The sequence below is a fragment of the Bos indicus genome, chromosome 9 (genome assembly GCF_029378745.1).
Source record: "Bos indicus isolate NIAB-ARS_2022 breed Sahiwal x Tharparkar chromosome 9, NIAB-ARS_B.indTharparkar_mat_pri_1.0, whole genome shotgun sequence".
NCBI lineage: Eukaryota > Metazoa > Chordata > Mammalia > Artiodactyla > Bovidae > Bos > Bos indicus.
The window spans coordinates 102,822,023-102,843,290 of NC_091768.1; the positions used below are offsets into that span (position 1 = coordinate 102,822,023).

The 21,268-nt window shown below is 49.0% G+C and overlaps 1 protein-coding gene across 17 annotated transcripts in view; it reads left to right on the forward strand.

Moving 5' to 3' along the window:
- AFDN (afadin, adherens junction formation factor) overlaps positions 1–21,268 on the forward strand; it is a 113,916-nt gene that overhangs the window by 61,705 nt on the left and 30,943 nt on the right. For 12 of the 17 annotated variants that reach the window (XM_070796538.1, XM_070796527.1, XM_070796524.1 and 9 more), the window contains 11 exons: positions 3,246–3,315; positions 4,563–4,681; positions 7,668–7,729; positions 7,834–8,039; positions 9,976–9,996; positions 10,725–10,870; positions 12,782–12,876; positions 13,313–13,578; positions 15,872–16,015; positions 17,365–17,563; positions 19,795–19,898. In XM_070796538.1, coding sequence (XP_070652639.1) covers positions 3,246–3,315; positions 4,563–4,681; positions 7,668–7,729; positions 7,834–8,039; positions 9,976–9,996; positions 10,725–10,870; positions 12,782–12,876; positions 13,313–13,578; positions 15,872–16,015; positions 17,365–17,563; positions 19,795–19,898 — 1,432 coding nt within the window. The remainder of the gene's footprint in view (positions 1–3,245; positions 3,316–4,562; positions 4,682–7,667; positions 7,730–7,833; positions 8,040–9,975; positions 9,997–10,724; positions 10,871–12,781; positions 12,877–13,312; positions 13,579–15,871; positions 16,016–17,364; positions 17,564–19,794; positions 19,899–21,268) is intronic. The other 5 variants (XM_070796541.1, XM_070796530.1, XM_070796528.1 and 2 more) reach the window with 1 other exon arrangement.

Sequence of the window (21,268 nt, forward strand, 5' to 3'; positions counted from 1 at the left end):
CCCCATGCCAGTGCAGGTGTGGGGCGTGGACTCAGCATTTGCACACACGTGAGGTGGTCACAGTGCGTGTAGGTGCTGTCCTCGCCATCAGAGGTACAGGAGTTCTTTCCTTGGGATGAGAACACTCAGGACTGCTCTCTTAATGACCACTGAACTCTGGTTCCTGCGCTGTGCGTTACCCCCTCCCTCTACCCACAAACCTCTGCCTCTGGTCACCACCGGTATGTTTGTATCTATGACCTTGGTGTTTTTGTTACTACTTTTAATAAGATTTTTTAAAATTTATTTTTAATTGAAGGATAATTGTGTTACAATGTTGTATTGGTTTCTGCCACACATCAGTGTGAATCAGCCGTGGGTGTGCGTGTCCGCTCCCTCGGGAGCCTCCCCCCACCCCTCTACCTTGTCATGGAGCGCCGGGCTTGCGCTCCCTGATTCACACAGCAGGTTCGAACCGGCTGCCCGCTTCCCCTTTGCTGATGCGCGTGTTTCTGTGCCAACTCGTCCCCCCTCTCCTTCCCCTCCCGTGTCCACAGGTCTGTTCGCTGTGTCTGCGTCTCCGTTGCTGCCCTGCAGATAGGTTCATCAGCACCATCTTTCTAGATTCTCTATGTGTGTGTTTTAATATACTGTTGTTTGACTTGCCACTTCACTCTGTACAGTGGGCTCTAGCTTTATTTACCGCAGTAGCACTGACTCAGAACGCAGCCCGTTTGTGGCTGAGTGACGCCCCACTGCATCTGTACGCCACAGCGCTCTGTTCATCTGTCCGTGTCAGCCAGGTGGTTTCCATGTCCCAGCCATGAACGTCGAGGCACCTGTGTCTTTTCAGTTTTTATCTCCTCAGGATATATGCTCAGTAGTGGGATTGTTGGGCCATGGGCTAGTTTTATTCCTAGTTTTTTTTTTTAAGGAATCTCCATCAGTTTACATTCCCACCAACAGTGCAGAAGGGTTCTCTTTCCTCCCCCGCCCCCAGCGTTTGTTGTTTGCAGAGTTTTTGAAGACGGCCATTCCAGTCAGTGAGGTGACGCCTCTTTGTGGTTTTGGTTTGCATTTCTCTAATAAAGAGTGAGGTTGAGCATCTTTTCACGTGTTTAATAGCCATCTGCATGTCTTCATTGGAGAAATGTGTATCCATCCACTTTTTCATTGGGTTTTTTTTTTTGTCCTGGTGTAGAGCTGCATGAGCTGCTTGTATATTTTGGAGATTAATCCTTAGTCAGCTGTTTCATTTGCTATTATTTTCTCCCATTCTGAGGGTTATCTTTTCACTGTGTTTATAGATTCCTTTGCTGTGTAAAAGCTTTTAAGTTTAATTAGGTCCCACTTGTTTATTTTTGTTTTTATTTCCATTCCTCTAGGACATGGGTCACAGAGGATCTTGCTGTGATTTATGTCAAAGAGTGTCCTGCCTGTGTTTTCCTCTCAGTTTTATAGTTTCTGGTCTTACATTGAGTAGAATGGACATTTTAGCTGTATTAATTTTTCCAGTCCCTGAACACAAAATATCTAGTATTTTCCATTTATCTGTGTCTTCTTCCATTTCTGTGACGAATGTCTTAAAGTTTTCAGTGTATTTGTTTTTTACTTTCTTAGTTAAATTTAGGTGTTCTATTCTTTTTGATGCAATTATAAATTGGAATTGTTTTTCTAATCCCTCTGATACTGTTACTAGTGTGTAGAAACAACGTTTTTTTTGGCTCTATTGTCTTCCTTGCAGCACACGGGTTTCCTTAGTTGCAGCACACAGGGGCTTCTGTAGTTGTGGGACACGGCTTAGTTGCCCCGCAGCATTGCCCAACCAAGAACTGAACCCACACACCACATGCATTGGAAGGCAGCCTCTTCACCACCGGGCCACCAGGGGGGTCCCATACATGGCTGTTGAGTTTTGTCGAACCTTGTGTGTGTGTTGAGATGATCATGTGGTTTTTACCCTTCCTTTTTGTTAACGTGGTGTACCACGTGGATCGACTTGTGAGTGTTGAACCACCTGGCTTTGCTGGGATCGGTCACCATTATCTTGGTGAATGAGCATCTCACTATTTTGTTGAATTGGGCCTGCTGATGTTTTGTTGAAATGTTTGCGTCTGTGCTCAGTGGGAACGTTGGCTTGAAAGTCTCTTTTCTTGTGGTGTCCCTGTCTTGTTTTTGGCATCAGGGTGATGATGGCTCATAAAATGAGTTTGAAAGTGTCCCCCCACCCTCTTCTATGTCTTGGAATCGTTTGAGCATTTGTGTTAACTCTTCTTTAAATGTTTGGTAGAACTCATCAGTGAAGCCATCTGGTCCTGGACTTTAGTTTGTTGGGAGGCCTTTGATTACTGATTCACTCTCCTTTCCAGTGATTAATCTGTTCAGATTTTCTGTTTCTTCATGCTTTAGTCTCGCAAGATTTTGTTTCTGGAGATTTACCCTTTTCTTCTGGGTTGCCCAGTTGGGGCGTTGCTGTTCGTAGTGGTGTGTTCTGATGTGTCCCTGTGTGTTGCCTGTAGTATCTTTTCTTTCATTTCCAGTTGACTTGAGTCCTCTCTCTTTTTTTCTCGGTCAGTCTAGCTGGAGGTTTGTTTTGCTCATCTTTTAAAGGAACCATCTCTTATGATCGTTTCTGTTGTCTTTTTAGTCCCTGTTTCGTTTATTTACACTTGGGCTTCATTTGCTGTTCTTATTCTGGTTCCTCAAAGGGTGCATGATGTGTGTGTGTTCTTAGCTGCAGACTCGGGGTCTCTGTCTTCAGAGCCTTGGTGGTGGGGCACCCCAGGATGCCACAGTTGGTGTTGATGATGTGTGTGGGTGATCGGTCTGGCGCTGTGTCGATGGCCGCGTGCTCGTCACCTGCACCCCTGAGCTCCATGCCGTTGTGGGCTCTGCCGTCCGAGTCATGGCAGAGTCACTGTGTGATTGTTCACATGCCCAGCATGCAGTGCAAACGGGCCCATGCTACACTGGGAAATTAAGAAACTCGCACAATGGATGAGCTCCTTTTCTTCTTTATGCTTCTTTTCAATTTTGTGTTCCTAGTTTTAAAAACTCTGATCTTGAGAGCGTTCAGTACATGTTGGAAAAAACAGCTCATAAAGTCAGTATAGTTTTTTTTATTCGTTAGATTCATATTCTGATAGTAAAGTGATTTCTTGAAGATCTTTGCACACTGGGTTATTTAACAATTTGTACTATTAAGAGAGTGCCTCTGATCATTTGAGAGCTATTAATTCTGTGGCTGTTTTGTTTTATCTCAACAGAATTGTTCAGGAGACAACTTTTGATTTAGGAGGAGACGTTCACAGTGGAATGGCCTTACCAGCGAGCAAGGTGGGTGCTTGTCCGTCACCGATAGGACCGTGTCCACGTGGCAGGGCGGCAGTGGAGAACCGCTGACACGCGCAGGGAAGCGTGGTGCGGGCTTTGCGGGGCCTGTGTGCGGGCACCCTGTCTCTTGCGGTCCGCGGGAGCAGCCGCAGAGGCCAGGAGCTCGTGCTTTCTCTCCAAGCAGTGTGTCCCAGGCTTGTCCTCTAGGACCAGACTCCTCGCTCAGATCAGGTCACCCCAGAGGTCACGGCTGCTGCGCTTGTGACCTCAGCCTGGTCCCAGCTCCTGGCCGCCCCTCCTCTCCGCGGGTACTGCACTTGCCCGGGACCCTCCTCTCCTGCACTGTGCTTGCTCTGGGTAGCGGCCCGCCACCAAGGAGAGGCCCCCCGCCCCCGACCTGGGCCTGAGACGGCAGCTGTTTCTCTCTCTGTAGTTGCTGTCTTGCCGCTGGTTCCTGGGGTGGGTTGGTTGGTGGCTGGGACATGCGGTCTCTCCGCTTCCCTGTCACTGCTCTGTAACATAAAAATCGTACTACATGCTGTTCACCACATGCGGGAAAGTGTCTTCAGAGCAGGCTGTGCAGCCTCGTCTGGGGCGATACGAGGAGTGGGCGGTGCGCTTCGCGCTGTGTAGGTCACTCCCTGCTTGGCGGGCTCCGCGCCTGCGCTCAGTATCCACACGGAGGGGCACTGAGAAGTCTGGCAGAGAGTTTTGCTGCCGTGAACTTTGCACCTGACTGTATTGGTCTGTTCTGATGGTTCTCTGAGCGTCGGTCGCCATCCCCACCGGCCATAGGCTGCTGGCAGTGGGCACTGCTTGGAGGGGCTTCTGTGTCCCACGTGGGTTGCTGTGTGGGCGTCCATTCCTTGTGTCAGTTAAGGGCAGGAAGTGAGCCCGTTTCTGCACTTAGTTCTTCATCGGGCTTTGCGCTGTCATAGTGAGCTTGCACATCCTTTCTTAAAACTCACAAGTAAACAGAGACCTGCCTCTTCACACCACGCGTGTGCTCTCTCTGCTGCCTTCTGACCTGAGAAGCGCATGGGGTCCAGATGCCGCGGGGGCCCTCTCTGCCCACGCCCGAGCAGCTGGTTCAGAGCCGCGCTCTTGCTCTCTGCCCAGGACGTGGGTCTGAGTGCTCGGGTGCGCGGCTGTGGCCCCTCTCCCAGGCCGCCGCCCACATCCCCTGCCACACCGGGTGTCACACACACGGCTGCGTGCTCTGTTTAAGCGCCTGTGTCTCCCCGGCTCAGAGCACCGCCAGGCTGGACAGCGACAGGACGCCGTCCACCTCCAGCACCGCCGAGCGGGGGATGGTGAAGCCGATGGTCCGCGTGGAGCAGCAGCTGGACTACCGCCGGCAGGACAGCAGGTGGGGCAGGGCCCCGTGCCCGGGGCTGGGGGGCACAGAGGGGCTGGGGCAGAGATCCGCTCTCGAGGTCCAGCTGAGCCCTCCGGGATGTGGGCACAACCTCACGGGTATTTGCTTTTCATGTCACCGAATTAAAAAAGTAAATGCTCAATTAACAATTGTATCTCTCACTTTATACCTCGACCATGTCTAGGTGAAATAGTCTGAATTAAAATGTTGCTATGTTAAATAGGCTAGCTACTCTGTAAAAACAGGAGAAAGGGAATTTTTAGAGGATTTTAATCATTTGGTAATTTTTATATTTAGATGAGCCTAGTCATTTTACCCATATCTAGAAGAAGTGGCATTGAAGCTGCGTGTTCAGGAGTCACAGAGTGCCCACCTGCCCTTTCCCTGCTCCACGGACTGACAAACGGGATGTTGTTTCTTCTTCGGGTTTTGTTCTTGCTTGGATCCTTTGAACAGAGAGCTTGGAGCTTTTCTTACTTCCTTTTCTTAGGATTTTTCAGTGTGCAGGACCTTAATAAGTCGGGGTTCTGTTTCCCTGTGGCTAGTAGCATACTTCGGTGTGGGAGGGCAGATGGTTCAGTTCTGTGCTGAGGTGGAAGTAGGGGGCACCGTGTGACTCTCACCATCACCATAAGCATGGACCTCAGATTGTTAACGGAGCCCTTTGGACCATCGCGGTGCAGCTCCAGTAACCAGGGCGTTAGCCAGGGCTGCTCAGGGACCAGTTGAACGACAGGTTGCAGGTGCAGTTCTGACGTCGTGCAGCAGAGGGCACTGTGCCTCCTAAGATTTTAATGACATTCATCCCAGTAAGTAACGGAGAAGGCAATGGCACCCCACTCCAGTACTCTTGCCTGGAAAATCCCATGGACGGAGGAGCCTGGTAGGCTGCAGTCCATGGAGTTGCTAAGAGTCGGACACGACTGAGTGACTTCACTTTCACTTTTCACTTTCATGCATTGGAGAAGGCAATGGCACCCCACTCCAGTACTCTTGCCTGGAAAATCCCATGGACGGAGGAGCCTGGTAGGCTGCAGTCCATGGAGTTGCTAAGAGTCGGACACGACTGAGTGACTTCACTTTCACTTTTCACTTTCATGCATTGGAGAAGGAAATGGCAACCCACTCCAGTGTTCTTGCCTGGAGAGTCCCAGGACCGGGGAGCCTGGTGGGCTGCCTTCTATGGGGTTGCACAGAGTTGGACACGACTGAAGTGACTTAGCAGCAGCAGCAGCCAGTAATTAAATCTGTAGACTCATATGGGAACTTCATGTTTTTACCTCGTTTTTATTGTCTGCTTTTGGTTGTTATTCAGTATTTTTTTTTGAATTTTTTATAATTACAGTATGAATTATATTGTAATTTTTTTTTTAGCTGTAATAATGAGTAGTCTGCTTTCTGTGTCCATGCTTGTTTTTGGTAGTGTGTTCTAGAGGAAGATGTTCAGGATGGTGAGTTAGTACTATGCGGCGTACCTCCGTCTGCTTATAAGGTGATCGAGATGTATGTATAGTGGTTCTTAGCCCACAGATATTTGAAGAAGCAAATAACTGAGATGGGGCAGGGGAAGATTGATGGCATAATGTCTTCAGGATGTGAAAAATTAATAAGTATACACAGTTAATAAGTAAATGTAGTACGATAATGCATCAAAATAACCATGTGATGATTAATTGTATGTCAGAAATTATTTTATCTATGAGCATATATCTTAATTAAATTTTTTGCAAGGTCATTTGTTTTGCCAAGACTTTAATTAAACTTTTATTTGAAATGTTACTTTGTTGCTATGAAGACAGTGATGGAAACATGGTTCTTCCCATTTTCAATCTCTTGTTTCTCACATCTGCAGTTTTCTTCACTGGTTTAGTCATAAAATCTGAGAGGCTTAAGCAGTGAATGATTAAATACTAATTTTAGTTAAGGAAGAAATCTTTTTGAATGATTGGATTAACTTTTAAAGTATCATTGACACATTTTTTAGATTTTTCAATGAGAATTAAGTTCCTAATTTGTATTAGATTTGCTGAAGTGATAAAGCATTAAAAAAAATAGGTAAACTGTACCCAGGTTCATGTTGTGGGTATTAGATTGAAAAATAAGCGCTTTGTCTGCAGTTCTAGATGTTTACAAATATGGCAGTGTAAGAAAGACATAGTAAAAATAATTGAGCTTTTGAATTATATTCTAAGAGCATTTTTATACCTAAAGTATGGAGTTAAATCCAAATTAATAAATTAGAGACTGGGTAATAAATTCGGAAGCACATAATTTGGTGAAAAGGTTTTTGTCTTCACTTTTGACATCCATAGCAGCTTGAATGGATTCCTGTTGTATCTTCCCCTTACTCGCCTTTGGTGCATGGAGAAGGCGAGCGTGGCAGGACGAGACTCTTGCTGGAGCTGCTGCGGTTCTCCGAGCCGGCCCGTAGCCCTCTGGTCAGCTGTCTTGGTCACCCTGAGGTGCCGTCGCTGTGCGCCTGGACAGATGCTGACACAGCGCAGCCGCGGGCCGGGCTGGCAGGGACCACCCGTCTGATTGACCAGGAGAGGCAGGTGGTGTCCGGCTGTTAGAGCGTTTTTCCCTCTCGTGTGTGAGAGCTCAGTTTCAAGCTCAGGGAGGTTTAGACTTTCTCTTTCTCCCAGTGGTGTCTTTCACTGTTACTCAAGCCGTTGTGGTAGTGGGCGCCCGGCAGCCCCGTCTCTACAGCGCAGGGCGTCTTCATCAAGAACTGACTCGTGGTCGGGTGTGTTCTCCTGACAGAAGCAGATACTCAGGATCTGACCCGTGAGCAGCTGGGCTGGGATGACCCCCAGTTCCCTCACCCGCATATTGGAAGAGTCTCCACGTGAAAATGAGCCGAGACTTTGTATGCAATATTGACTTTTAAAAAATAGTTGCAGAATCCGCACTGTTTGTTGGGGTGCTGTTAGCTAATGTGACCTGGTTTTAAGAGATGGCCACTTTGCTTTTTCAGAACTCAGGATGCTCCCGGGCCTGACCTGATTCTGCCTGCAAGCATTGAATTCAGGGAAAGTTGTGAGTAATTTCAGATTCTACTGGTAGTGAATTATTTCTTATTCCATTTTTCTTCGTCTGAGTTTTCATGTTTTTTTTTTTTCTTTTTTGAAATCTTTTCACAGCTGAAGATTCATTTTTATCTGCCATTATAAATTACACTAATAGCTCTACAGTCCATTTTAAGTTGTCACCTACTTACGTGTTATACATGGCGTGTCGGTATGTATTGTCCAGCCAGTACAGACCCGACGTCAGCCCCGCGGAACGCACGCACAAAGTCATGGCCATCGTCAACAAGATGGTGAGCATGATGGAAGGGGTGATCCAGGTAAGCGCTGACTTGCAGGGCCGCACCAGCCCATGACTGTGGTGATAACTTTTAAATCAACTAAGTCAGTTGTTTTTTTTTTAACGTTTCAGATTTGCTTACATGCTTGACTTTATCTGAATAATTTTTTTTCTAAAGCAAAAGTTACATAAGCAGGATGCAAAATTGTACAGCTTTCAAAGTTGAAATGTAAACCTTTCTTTTGTTTTCTTTCCTACAAAATTTAAGGGAAGGGAAGGTTTGTGTGTGGTCACATAATGACCGTGAAAAAGGCCCTTAAAATCACACTAGGTGTGAGAGGGCATTGAGAATTAAAAAATAATTCACGTATCGTAAAATGAACCGTTATAAAGTGAGTAGCTGGGTCGCATTCAGGGCCCTCAGTGCTGTGTGGGTGCCTGTGCTTGGCTCCACGGGGTCCCCGTCCCTCCCGATGGACCCCTCGCCCACACGGGGTCCCTGTCCCTCCTGACAGGACCCCTCGCCCACCAAGCAGTTCTCTGCATCACCTGCCCCATGGGTCCCTGACGACCACCTGCAGAATCTTTTAGTTGCTGTAAAAAAGGACTCGCTCTTTGATGATGGCCCCACCAGGCTGCTGCTAGTCAGCCTCTGGGTTTCCCATCATGGGCGTAGGTATCGTGGATGTGATGACATTTCTCACTCACGATGAAAATCAGGTTCAACTTCTTTCGTAAACCAGTTTTCAAATTTCAGGAAATTAGCATATTCTCTCGGTAGAATGGTTCGTTTCCTTTATTACTGTTTGCCTGTAGTTGATAAAATTGGCATAACAGTTTTTCATACTTAGAGGTAACTTGAAGATTTAATCTTTAAAGTCCTTAAAAGTAAATTTACAGACTTCTAAAAAAGTTTTCCTAAACCACTCGTCAGCATTATTCAGCTGTGACACTTGAGGTACGTGATCTTAAGCAACACATTAGATGATTTGGTTGCTTTTTTCCTGTCAGGATAGTTGGAGGCAAGCTAATCTTTTCATCCCCTCAGAACTGTCATAGAAGGCTTTTTTAACATTTTCAAAAAAAGGTTTCTCCTGTGTGAGTGGTTAGCCTGTGACTCTGAGGAGTTTTAAGAGTCTTCCCCCGAGGGAGGAAGTAGATGAAAAGGAAGCTCCTTCTGTTTGGGCACTATCAAGTCACGCCTGTTATTTTATACACAAACGTGGATTCCCTTTTCAGCTGTTGTTCAGAGCTGGCTTCTGTCTCCCTCGTGCTTGGATTTCAGATTATGAAACTCCCATCAGCAGACACTTCTGATGGGCTTTTCTTACTGGAACTGGCAGTGAAATCACATTATTAAGGCTTTCATACTTAAGATTTAGGTTCAGTGTGTGATTGAAAGAATCTTGAATTTTTAGGAGGAATTTTAGAATAATTAAAAATCTTAAATTCATAAGAAACCTACTTGCAAAAAGCAACTTGCTCCTTTGTAGTATAGAAATAATACAAGTTTTTGATACATTTTAGAGTTTTCAACTCTTACTGATTTTGTTGGTCTTTCCTGTGTCTCCATCCTTATCCGCTGGTCCAGGGGAATAGACTCTGAAGTCGTGTACCTTTAGGTCGCCTCACACACACAGTGTTGCTCAGAGATGTTAGGAAGCCCAGTCTTTGTACATCTTTCAAAGAAATCGGTGTATTCATTTGTTCACGGCAACATCTTCTATACAAACGAAGTCTAGGAACTCCCTTCGTTTTTGTGCCAGCATTAAGAGGAGGAAGCCCCCCCTTTATGCCCTATATTTCCCGAGCTCCTCGCAGCCACAAGGAGTGTGTAACGTGGACTAGCGTAACTGAATGTCGTGCCCTCGTGTCGTGCCTTCATGTTAGTGTTTTGATTTTTTTTAACGATCATGACTGTTTACGAGTTTCTTTCTCTCGTTCTGCTTGGTTTCCCCTCGTCTGTTTTTCTCCAGGAAGTAGACCAGGTTGATCAGGTAGGACATACTGCTGGGAGCCGATCCTAGCTGTGTTGGCTTAGCTGAGTTTCTCATGCTGCTTCCATGTCAAAGTACAAAACAACTGGACTGAGGCTCATAACACTCATTCAGCAGCTGGAACATGCAGTACTAAAATCCTTTTTTGACTGTGCAACCTTTATCAGCATTTCATAACTTTTGCTTAATGCACTTCAGTGTGGATATGAAATGACAAAAGTTCTGTTTCTCCTCTTTGTTGTTTATCCTTGGTTCCTATTCTTTGGATCTCATCTGAGGTTGCCTGGCCTGCTCATGTGGTCGGGAGATGACGCGATAGATCAGTACTTGATACCAAGTTGCTTGGTGTCCGTGCCAGTGACTTCGAGTATCAGGGTGGCGGTGGGTAACCATGGATACATGTGTGTGTGCGTCACAGATTACCAGATAAAGTGCAGTCTCCAATTCGGTGTTGTAGGACTGATGGCTCCTTTCCGCACTAATGCCATAAATTGTTGCTCACTAGAGCCATGTGTCTGTACCTGAATCCTGAGAAGTTGCAGTGGGCCTCACTGCCCATTGCTGCATCTGCACCCAAATTCCTCTGCAAGTATCTGGTATCTGTGCTCAGTACCCTGGCGAGAATGGGGAGGTACTGGTCTATCTTCGGCAGCTTTTCAGGAGCATTCCTTTCGTGTGTGCTGTTTGTCTGTCCTGTGGCTGCTTACGGAGTTGCCTTCTGTCTGCAGAAACAGAAGAACATTGCAGGGGCCCTTGCCTTCTGGATGGCCAATGCGTCCGAGCTGCTCAACTTCATCAAGCAGGACCGAGACCTCAGTCGGATCACACTGGATGCACAGGACGTCCTGGCACACTTGGTGCAGATGGCCTTTAAGTAAGAACCCATGTCTGTAAAGACTTCAGTCATGCTTTCTCTTTAAATCTTCAGAACTCATTTGAAAGATTTTTATTCACCCTAACTGAAGATAGATATCAAGAAGTGTTGGTGTTGTTCAGTTGCTAAGGCATGTCCGACTCTTTGCCACCCCACAGACTGCAGCATGCCAGGACTCCCTACCCTTCACTGTCTGCTGGAGCTTGCTCACACGCCTCATGTCCATTGAGTCAGTGATGCCATCCAACCATCTGGTCCTCTGCCGCCCCTTCTCCTCCTGCCCTCAGTCTTTCCCAGCATCAGGGCCTTTTCCAGTGAATTGGCTCTTCGCATCAGGTGGCCATTTGAGTTTCAGCTTCAGCATCAGTCCTTCCACTGAATGCTGCTGCTGCTAAGTCGCTTCAGTCGTGTCCCACTCTGTGTGACCCCATAGATGGCAGCTCACGAGGCTCCCCTGTCCCTGGGATTCTCCAGGAAAGAACACTGGAGTGGGTTGCCATTTCCTTCTCCAGTGCATGAAAGTGAAAAGTGAAAGTGAAGTCTGTCAGTCATGTCCTACTCTTCTCGACCCCATGGACTGCAGCCCACCAGGCTCCTCTGTCCATGGCATTTTCCAGGCAAGAGTAGAGTGGGGTGCCGTTGCCTTCTCCGCTTCCACTGAATATTCAGGACTAATTTCCTTTAAGATTGACTGGTTGGATCTCCTTGCTGTCCAAGGGACGCACAAGAGTCTTGTCCAACACCACAGTTCAAAAGCATCAATTTTTCAGTGCTCAGCCTTCTTTATGGTCCAGTTCTCACATCTGTACATGACAACTGGTAAACCTTAGCTTTGCCTGTACGGACGTTTGTCAGCAAAGTAATGTCTCTGCTTTTTAATATGCTATCTAGGTTTGTCATAGGTTTGCTTCCAAGGGGAAGTGTCTTTAAAAATTTCATGGCTACAGTAACCTTTCACAGTGACTTTGAAGCCCAAGACTGGATACCATGATCTTACTTGTTTTTTGCCTTTTTTTTTTTTTTTTATTTTTAATTGAAGGATAATTGCTTTATAAATAATGATTTGATTTCTGCCATACATCAGCATGAATTAACCATAGGTGTACATATGTCCCCTCCCTCTTGAGATATCTTAGGTTTTGAATGTTGATTTTCAAGCCAGCTTTTTCACTTTCCTCTTTCAGTCTTATCAAGAGGCTCTTTAGTTCCTCTTCACTTTCTGCCGTAAGGGTGGTGTCATCTGCGTATCTGAGGTTATTGATATTCCTCCTGGCAGTCTTGATTCCAGCTTGTGCTTCATCCAGTCCAGCATTTCACGTGATACACTCTGTGTAGAAGTTAAATAGGCAGGGTGACAGTATACAGCCTCGATGTACTCCTTTCCCAATTTGGAACCAGTCTGTTTTTCCATGTCCAGTTCTAACTGTTGCTTCTTGACCCACATACGAGTGAGGTAGTCTGGTGTTCCCATCACTTTAATAATTTCCCACAGTTCACTGTGTTTTACACAGTCAAAGATTCTCTCATAGTCAATAAAGCAGAAGTAGATGTTTTTGTGGGATTCCCTTTTTTATGACTAAATGGATGTTGGCAATTTGATCTTTGGTTCCGCTGCCTTTTTCTAAACTCAGCTTGTACATCTGGAAGTTCTCAGTTCAGATACTACTGAACCCTGCTGGAAGGATTTTGAGCATTACCTTACTAGTATGTGAGCACAACTGAAGCATAAATAGCTACACGTAGAATGTGTTGGTTTAATGAATTGAGTTTAATTAGGTATGAATCCTGAGAGGAAAACTATTACATAGATGTCGTACATGGAAAATATTTCTAAACGGTACAGATTGTTTTACCTGTGTGATAGTAGCAGGGCGTCATGCTGAGGTTATTAAAACTGTCAATGTTTTTCAGGTACCTGGTTCACTGTCTTCAGTCAGAGCTGAATAATTACATGCCCGCTTTTCTGGACGACCCCGAAGAGGACAGTCTGCAGAGACCAAAAATAGGTTAGGCCTTTCTCTTTCTGCTTCAGCCCCTCCTTCCAGCCTCTGTGTTTACCTTCATTTTAATATCCGCGGTCTGAGGGGCGCTCGTTTTCAGCATCCGCGGTCTGAGGTGCCATTGATTCAGCACCCGCAGCCTGAGGTGCCTTTGTTTCAGCGTCCTGCGGTCTGAGGGGTGGTCATTTCAGTGTCCGTGGTCTAAGGAGCTGTCTTAGGGGCGCTCACCTCAGCGTCCGCGGTCTGAGGGGTGGATGTGATCAGAGTCCGCGGGACGTCCTGCTGGTATGGCGAACCCCCCTGTGTTCCATACAGGAACAGCTCTCATTTTGGGGGCCCACTGGGGCTCTCGGTTGGTGCGGTGGACACTGGCATGTGGCTGGATGGGCAGGTGTCGAGCAGAGCAGGGCGGGCACTGACCACAAGCCCTCTCCCCTCACAGACGACGTGCTGCACACGCTCACGGGCGCCATGTCCCTGCTGCGTCGCTGCCGGGTCAATGCCGCGCTGACCATCCAGCTCTTCTCCCAACTCTTCCACTTCATCAACATGTGGCTGTTCAACCGGCTGGTGACCGACCCCGAGTCGGGGCTCTGCTCCCACTACTGGGGTGCCATCCTCCGCCAGCAGCTCGGGCACGTGGAGGCCTGGGCCGAGAAGCAGGGCCTGGAGCTGGCGGCTGACTGCCACCTGAGCCGGATCGTGCAGGTGAGTGGGGCCGGCCGCGTGGCCCCAGCATCTCTGACTCCCCCGGGGCGTCTCGGCACCTCCCCGGGGTCTTCACGTGCGCTTCGGATGAGACAGTGGTGTACTTGTCTGCCTGGGCTGCTCTCACAAGGTACAGCAATCTGGTAGCTTAAACAAAAGAAGCGCATTGTCCGGAAGTCTGAGACTGAGGTCGGGGCACACTGGTTCCCAGAGGGAGAGCCTGTCTGTAGCTCCTCAGCCTTCCGCTGTGGCTGCTGGTCTCCAGCATCCTGCCTGCGCCTCGGTCTTCAGGAGGCCTCTCTCAGGCCTCATCTCTGCCCCAGCGTCTGCCTTTCATAGGGACCCCAGATCTACTAACTTGGGTTAACCTGATTCCTTCTGTCAACATCCTTTCTCAAGATGAGGTCACAGTCCGAAGTTTACCCCAGGTTTACCCCCTGAGTGTTGGGGTTTCACAGTGTGAATTTCAGAGGACACAGTACAGCCCGTAACAGGTGGCGATCAGCAGAGTAAACACCTGGAACAGTGAGGTGTGTGTCATGAAGCTGCATACCCTGAGAAACTCTAATTTTAAAATGGTTGGTAGCTGGCACTTTAAAAATACGAGGAATAAAATGGATAACCAATAAGGACCTCCTGTGTAGCACTGGGAACGCTGCTCAGTATTCCGTAATAGCCTAAATGAGGAAAGAACGTGAAACAGGACAGGTTGGTGTGTGTGCCCGAGCCCCTGCCGTGCACCTCCGCCTAGCACATGGCTGCCCGTCGCTGCCCTCGGCCGTGACGCGGAGAGTCAGGGCCACACGCAGGGCGACACGAGGCAGAAACGTGACGCAGAAAGTCAGGGCCACACGCAGGGCGACCCGAAGCAGAAACGTGACGCAGAAAGTCAGGGCTACTCGCAGGGCGACCCAAGGCAGAAACGTGACGCAGAAAGTCAGGGCTACTCGCAGGGCGACCCGAAGCAGAAACGTGACGCAGAAAGTCAGGGCTACTCGCAGGGCGACCCAAGGCAGAAACGTGATGCAGAAAGTCAGGGCTACTCGCAGGGCGACCCGAAGCAGAAACGTGACGCAGAAAGTCAGGGCCACACGCAGGGCGACCCGAGTCAGAAACGTGATGCAGAAAGTCAGGGCTACTCGCAGGGCGACCCGAAACAGAAACGTGACGCAGAAAGCCAGGGCTACTCGCAGGCGACCCCGAGGCAGAAAGTCAGGGCTACTCACAGGGCGACCCGAGGCAGAAAGTCAGGGCTACTCGCAGGGCGACCCGAGGCAGAAAGTCAGGGCTACTCGCAGGGCAACCCAAGGCAGGCGACCCGAGGCAGAAAGTCAGGGCTACTCACAGGGCGACCCGAGGCAGAAAGTCAGGGCTACTCGCAGGGCAACCCGAGGCAGAAAGTCAGGGCTACTCGCAGGGCGACCCTGAGGCAGAAAGTCAGGGCTACTCGCAGGGCGACCCGAGGCAGAAAGTCAGGGCTACTCGCAGGGCGACCCGAGGCAGAACCCTCCCGTAGAAACACAGGCGACGGAGAGAACTGTGCACACCCCCTCAGAAACCCATCACATCGCCAGGAAGAGGGCAGGAGCAGCAGAAGGGACGCGGGACACGAGAGCCTGGTCCTCGCGGCTTCACCCGCTCTGGGCTTTCCCGGGGCCTGGAGACTACACCCTGGTGCTCTGCAGTTACGGAAAGGAGTACCTGGAACCTGCTTTGTTATTTTTAGTGTGTAATTTTGTATTTTTTCCTCAATCTCTTAAAGAGACACAGTATAGAGATTTCTGCCCTTTTACTTTGATTGAATCAGCTAGTTATTAGAAAGGTCATTACAATGTTGTTTTATTCAGACCTTAGTAATGGTAATCTGGTTATATAAGTGTTTAAAGTTTCTAAGGCTTTTTAAGTGGTTTTTGCACATAAATTATTGGTTCTTCTTATACATACAATTTTAATAAAAGAAGATCCCCTGGAGAAGGAAATGGCAACCCCCTCCAGTATTCTTGCCTGGGGAATTCCATGGACTGAGGAGCCTGGCGGGCTACAGTCCATTGAGTCACAGTCAGATACGACTGAATCTGTGGAGCACACACGAGGTTATCTAACACCTTTAACTAGATGGTGCTTTGAGTCCAACTTGACGCATATAAGTAATGTGAATGGAAATGTGTTTTCTTAAAAACACCCTGCATTTGAAAGTCAAATTAGCAAGTTACTTCAGTTTCACAAATATTATATAAAGGGGAATATTTATGAAATACTTTTAAATCATGGTTTTCCTGTTGCTTGTTCATAGGCAACCACTTTGCTTACGATGGATAAGTACGCACCTGATGACATTCCAAATATAAACAGCACCTGCTTCAAGTTAAATTCACTGCAGCTCCAAGCCTTACTGCAGAATTACCACTGTGCACCCGATGAGCCTTTTGTCCCTGCGGTAGGTGGGGCGCCGGTCACCACGCATCGCGTCTGTGCAGGGAAAAGGAGAAAAGAATGAGAAAGTTTACGTAGTCATCTTACAAGGTCACTTTTGCTGTTGACGTCTGTAGGAGTTAGGGCGCCATGCGAGACATAGAGACCACGTAAGCGTTTTAAGTAGACGGGGATTTAATGCAGGGAACGAGGTTCTTGGAAAGCCAGGGCAGGGAGTGAGGAAGTTGCCCTCACCCTGAGTTCGGGGCTCAGCACTGTGACCCGAGACCCCAGGGCCCCTCACGTCGGCAGCCAGCAGCAGGGCAGGGCCCCCCTCGAGGGCTGCCTCCCAGAGGTGCTGAGGCGCCTGCCTGGGGAAGTCAGATCCTCACGCAGAGCAGAGTCTGTTACCCAGAGATCTCTCCAGAGGAACAGAGAGCACAGAGAACAGTGCGTGATGCAGCCGGCTCTTCATGAAACACTGCCCGAGCACAGCCCCGCGGTAACAGCAGCTGGGCACAGGTGTCCTGAGAGTCCAGTGTGCAGGGGACCCAATCCCACGGATGGCTTCACCTCCAGTGCTGAGTGTATGCCAACAGAAGGCGGGGGCCAAAACCTGGAACCCACTAACTGTCCCCAGACAGACTGGGTTACAATCCTGAAAGGGGTCCTGACGCGGCTGCATGTTGGGAGGGGGCTGTGACCACAGCCCTGTGGGAGGGTAGAGCCGCGGTCCACACTCTGGGCTTAGGGACACGGGAGGACCCAGGGAGAAGCCTGGGGGCCATGACTTTGAGACAGAGGACAGGGCAGGGACGGCAGCTTCTATGGGGTGTGGTTCTGTCACCTACCTGGGGTGAAGAGGGGGTGTTCACCCTGTGAACTGTCCTGTATGTACATTATCTAGTAACTGGAAGTTCTTAAGCAGAAATCACCTGTAAACCCATCATAAGGCAACAACCTCTACATAACTTGGGAATATGTATTTTTTTAATATTTAACATTGTGTAAACTTTTTCCTGTCATTAAGTAAAAAAATAAGGTTATTAGCAACTTGACGTTTAAAAATGTGCAAGGAAAAAATTATTTTTGAAAAGGAAAAAGACTTATTTTCTTGTGATCAAACAGTTTCTATTTAGAACTACAGATGTTTATTCACAAAGTAATAGTGTCTTTAGCACAAACAGAGTGTGTGCCGTGCTAGTGCTCGGTTGCTCCCCAGGCCGGTCTGAGCTGTGGATGAACTGGCTTTCCCTCTGCGAGGCACCCTGCATGTGTGTGTGTGTGGCCACACCCCACGTGACCAAGCACGTCTGGTCATCACTGGTCAGCCGCGCCGAGCGTCTCCCAAGCCCGCGTCTGTTTTCTGAGCAGGACCTGATCGCGAACGTGGTGGCCGTGGCCGAGAACACAGCAGACGAGCTGGCACGCAGCGACGGGCGGGAGGTGCGGCTGGAGGAGGACCCTGACCTGCAGCTGCCTTTCCTCCTGCCTGAGGACGGCTACTCCTGTGACGTCGTCAGGAATGTCCCCAGCGGCCTGCAGGAGTTCCTGGACCCTCTCTGCCAGAGAGGTGGGTCGCCTTCCCAGCCCGGGCGTCCGCGCCCCCCACATACCGGCAGGCCTGGTGCTCGTTGTGTGTTGATGTGTGTCAGGCCACCCCATGTGCGCACACCCGGTGCACTTCTGGGAAGGTCGGGGCCCGGGGAATGGAGGGATGCGGTCAGTGGGGATGTGGGGTCAGAGCCAGGCGTGGCGCGGCCGCCCGGGGCGCCTCTGCTCACCTGGCGTCACGATCAGGTCAGAGCAGGTGTGCACGGCACCCCGGGGCACCTCTGCTCACCGGCCCTGGTGCTGTCCTCTCTCTGGTTCCGTGTGCGCCTGGGGCTCCATCCATCCTGTGTGTCAGTGCCACCCGAGCAGAGCATTCAGCAGCAGGGCCAGACGAGCCCTGAGCCCCCCGTCACTCTGACCTTCCACCCGGGTCGCAGCCATGCCGCGTGCCCCCCCACGGTTGTCTTGAGGCCCGAGTGGAGCCCCAGTGGTGCTGCAGTGCAGGGTGGGCACGTGCGTGTGGTGATGGTGGGCGCACTTGACACAGCTCAGCTCGTTTCCCTGGCTCTGTCTGCCTTCATGTCGTGCGTGTGGAGGAGGACACACTTCAGAGATACTGCGGCTTTAGTTCAGACCACGGCAGTGAGTGTTGCAGACAATCAAGTCACATCAAGTTTTTGGTTTCCCAGTGCATGCGGAATTAAAGTTTACACCAAGATGCAGTCTGCTGAGTGTGCAAAAGCAGTGTGTCTGAAAAACAATAGACAAATTACTTTATTGCTGGGCTTCCCTGGTGGTCCAGTGATTCAGAGTATGGCTTGCAATGCAAGGGACGGTCCCTGGCTCGGTCCCTGGTCTGGGAATACGCCACGTGCGACGGGGCAAGCAAGCCAGCAGGTTGCCACCACTTCAAGCCCTCAAGTCTAGAATCTGTGCTCTGCAGCAGGAGAAGGTGCTGCAGTGGGAAGCTTGCACACTGCAGCGGAGAGTAGCCCCTGCTTGTTGCAAGTAGAGAAAGCCTGTGCAGCACCAAAGACCCAGTGCAGCCAAAAATAAAATAAAATAAGTATTTTAAAAATACTTTATTGCTAAAAAATGTTAATCACCACCCCTGCGTTCAGCAAGTCTTAAGTCATCGACATTTCAGAACCATGATGATTATGATTCCCTAAAAGAGCGGGAAGAGAAACAAAGTGTAGCTGGTATTTCAGCAAAACTGGATTGAGACAGTGACTTAAAAAAATGAAAGGCTAAAACTAGATAAAATTCATTTATGTCGTTATTATAATGGAGTGTGTTTGTGACATCTTTTTCTCATCTACCATAGACAGCCTCATAACTGTCCTGAGATGCTAGCCAGGTGATCCTTGCTGGGGGCAGGAGTGCAGCGAGGACCCCCGTGGGACAGCCAGGACCCCCGGCGCCTGGGGTGCCCAGCATGCAGTGTGCTCTTCCTAATTGCCAGCTGGTGCTAATAAGACCGCTTGAGAGAAAAGAATTGTGTTTGTGCGTGATACAACTTTGTCACAAAATCTCTGAAAGACCCTGTAAGATCTGACAAATAAGGGATGATGCAGGCTCAGTCTTGTAAACATGTCAGTAGTCCCTGTTGAAAACATTAAAGGTGTTCTTTAAAATGTTCTCATATTTTTGGGAAAAATGTAAATGTGACCTCTAAGGAAATGAGGACAGAGAGGAATGAGGAGGCCCCCTTCCCCGGGATCACTGTTCCCCTGGAGTAAATCACTGATTTTGGGGGCGAGCCTGCCGGCAGGCTTCTACCAAAACTGCCTTCTGGTCCCTCTGACCTTCCCTTCTGTCTGTCAGGGGTTCTCAGCCTGGCTGAGGAGCTCCTAGTCGAGCAGAGGAGATAGATCTGCAAGGAAGCATCTCGGTGCAATTCTGTAATTTCTCATAGACGTGAGGGAGAAAGCTGGGGTGAAGAAGAGAGGGAAACCAGTTTCGCTTTTCTGCTTGGTGTTGAAATTACATTGGACCGAAACAAATAGATTTTAATCATGAATAAAGCTGATACAAATATTTGTGTACAGGTTCTGTGTTCACATGAACAGGTGATGTTTGATGTCTGCTAATTCACTTCTCAGAGAGAGTGAGGTTACAGACTGAGAGCACGCAGCAGCTCACTAGGGAAGCGCCGTGCGGCCGACGCCTTACGCTGCCCCTTGTTGAAGCTCAGGGCTCAGACGCGGCGGCTTTTCATGCTCACAGCCTGCCTGTTTTTCTCCCCAGGGTTTTGCAGGTTAATTCCTCACCCACGCTCCCCAGGCACCTGGACGATATATTTTGAAGGTGCAGATTACGAGAGTCACCTTTTGCGGGAGAACACAGAACTGGCAAGTATCGTGAGGTGGCAGGCGGACCAGAAAAGGAAACTTGATTCCTTTTGATTTGAAAATACTTGGCTGTGTCTGTGCAGTGTCATCTATAAACAAATGTTGCTTTTAAGAATACGCTTGTTTGGGGACTTCCCTGGTCACCCAGTAGCTGAGACTCTGAGCTCCCAAAGTGGGGCACAGGTTCAGTCCTGGTCAGGGAGTTCAGATCCCAGAGCCCACACAGAGAGGCCAGATGGGAACAATGATGCCTGTTGATACCCACAGTTAAACCTCACACGTATTTTTAAAATACATTACTATGGTAATCTTACGGAGAAGGCAATGGCACCCCACTCCAGTACTCTTGGCCTGGAAAATCCCATGGATGGAGGAGCCTGGTAAGCTGCAGTTCATGGGGTCGCTAAGAGTTGGACACGACTGAGCGACTTCACTTTCACTTTTCACGCTCATGCATTGGAGAAGGAAGTGGCAACCCACTCCAGTGTTCTTGCCTGGGAATCCCAGGGATGGGGGAGCTTGGTGGGCTGCCGTCTATGGGGTCACACAGAGTCGGACACGACTGAAGTGACTTAGCATGGTAATCTTAATGGGTTTTATTAGAAAAATTTTTCTGTGATAAAAGTATTTCCTATTTTCTAGTCAATTCTGACTTGTTTTAGTGAAAATGTTAGTTGCTCAGTCGTGTCTGACTCTGTGTGACCCCATGGACTCCAGCCAGCCAGGCTCCTGTCCACAGAACTTTCCCGGCAAGAATACTGGAGTGGATAGCCATTCTGTTCTCCAGGACGTCTTCCCAGCCCATGGATTGAGCCCACGTCCCCTGCTCAGCAGGCTGATTCTTTACCATCTGAGCCACCAAAGATGCCCCTACCCTATCTTAGCTATGTACCAAATCATTTACTAATATTTTGTATCTTAGTGAAAGACTGGCCAGTCCCATTAGTGTTTACTGGCTCATAGATTTTAGGGGAAACCCTGCCTTGCTTCCTGCAGAGAGTTTTAACCTAGAAAAGGAGCTTCACCGTGTCTTAGAAAGGGATGCCAGACCAGAGTTGTCTTTTCCTACGTACACTGCACGTCAGTCCAGAGAACACAGACGAGTCAAGTCTTTCCTTTGGGAACGTCCTTGTTCCATTTCATTCACTGTAAGTGTAACTGACTCCTAAGCCACGCGAGGCTTCGGAGGAGCCCGGCAGGTGTGGCTGCCTGTCTGGCAGGTAGTGGTGGAGGGGGCCAGTGTGTTCCGTGCGGGGGGCGTGGTGGCCGTTTGGCCCCCCGGGCCAAGGTTGGGGGCTCTCGGCTGTGAAGAACGACCACGAGTCTTCTGGAGCTTTAGAAGCGTCCTGTGGTGACCTCCTGAATTATCC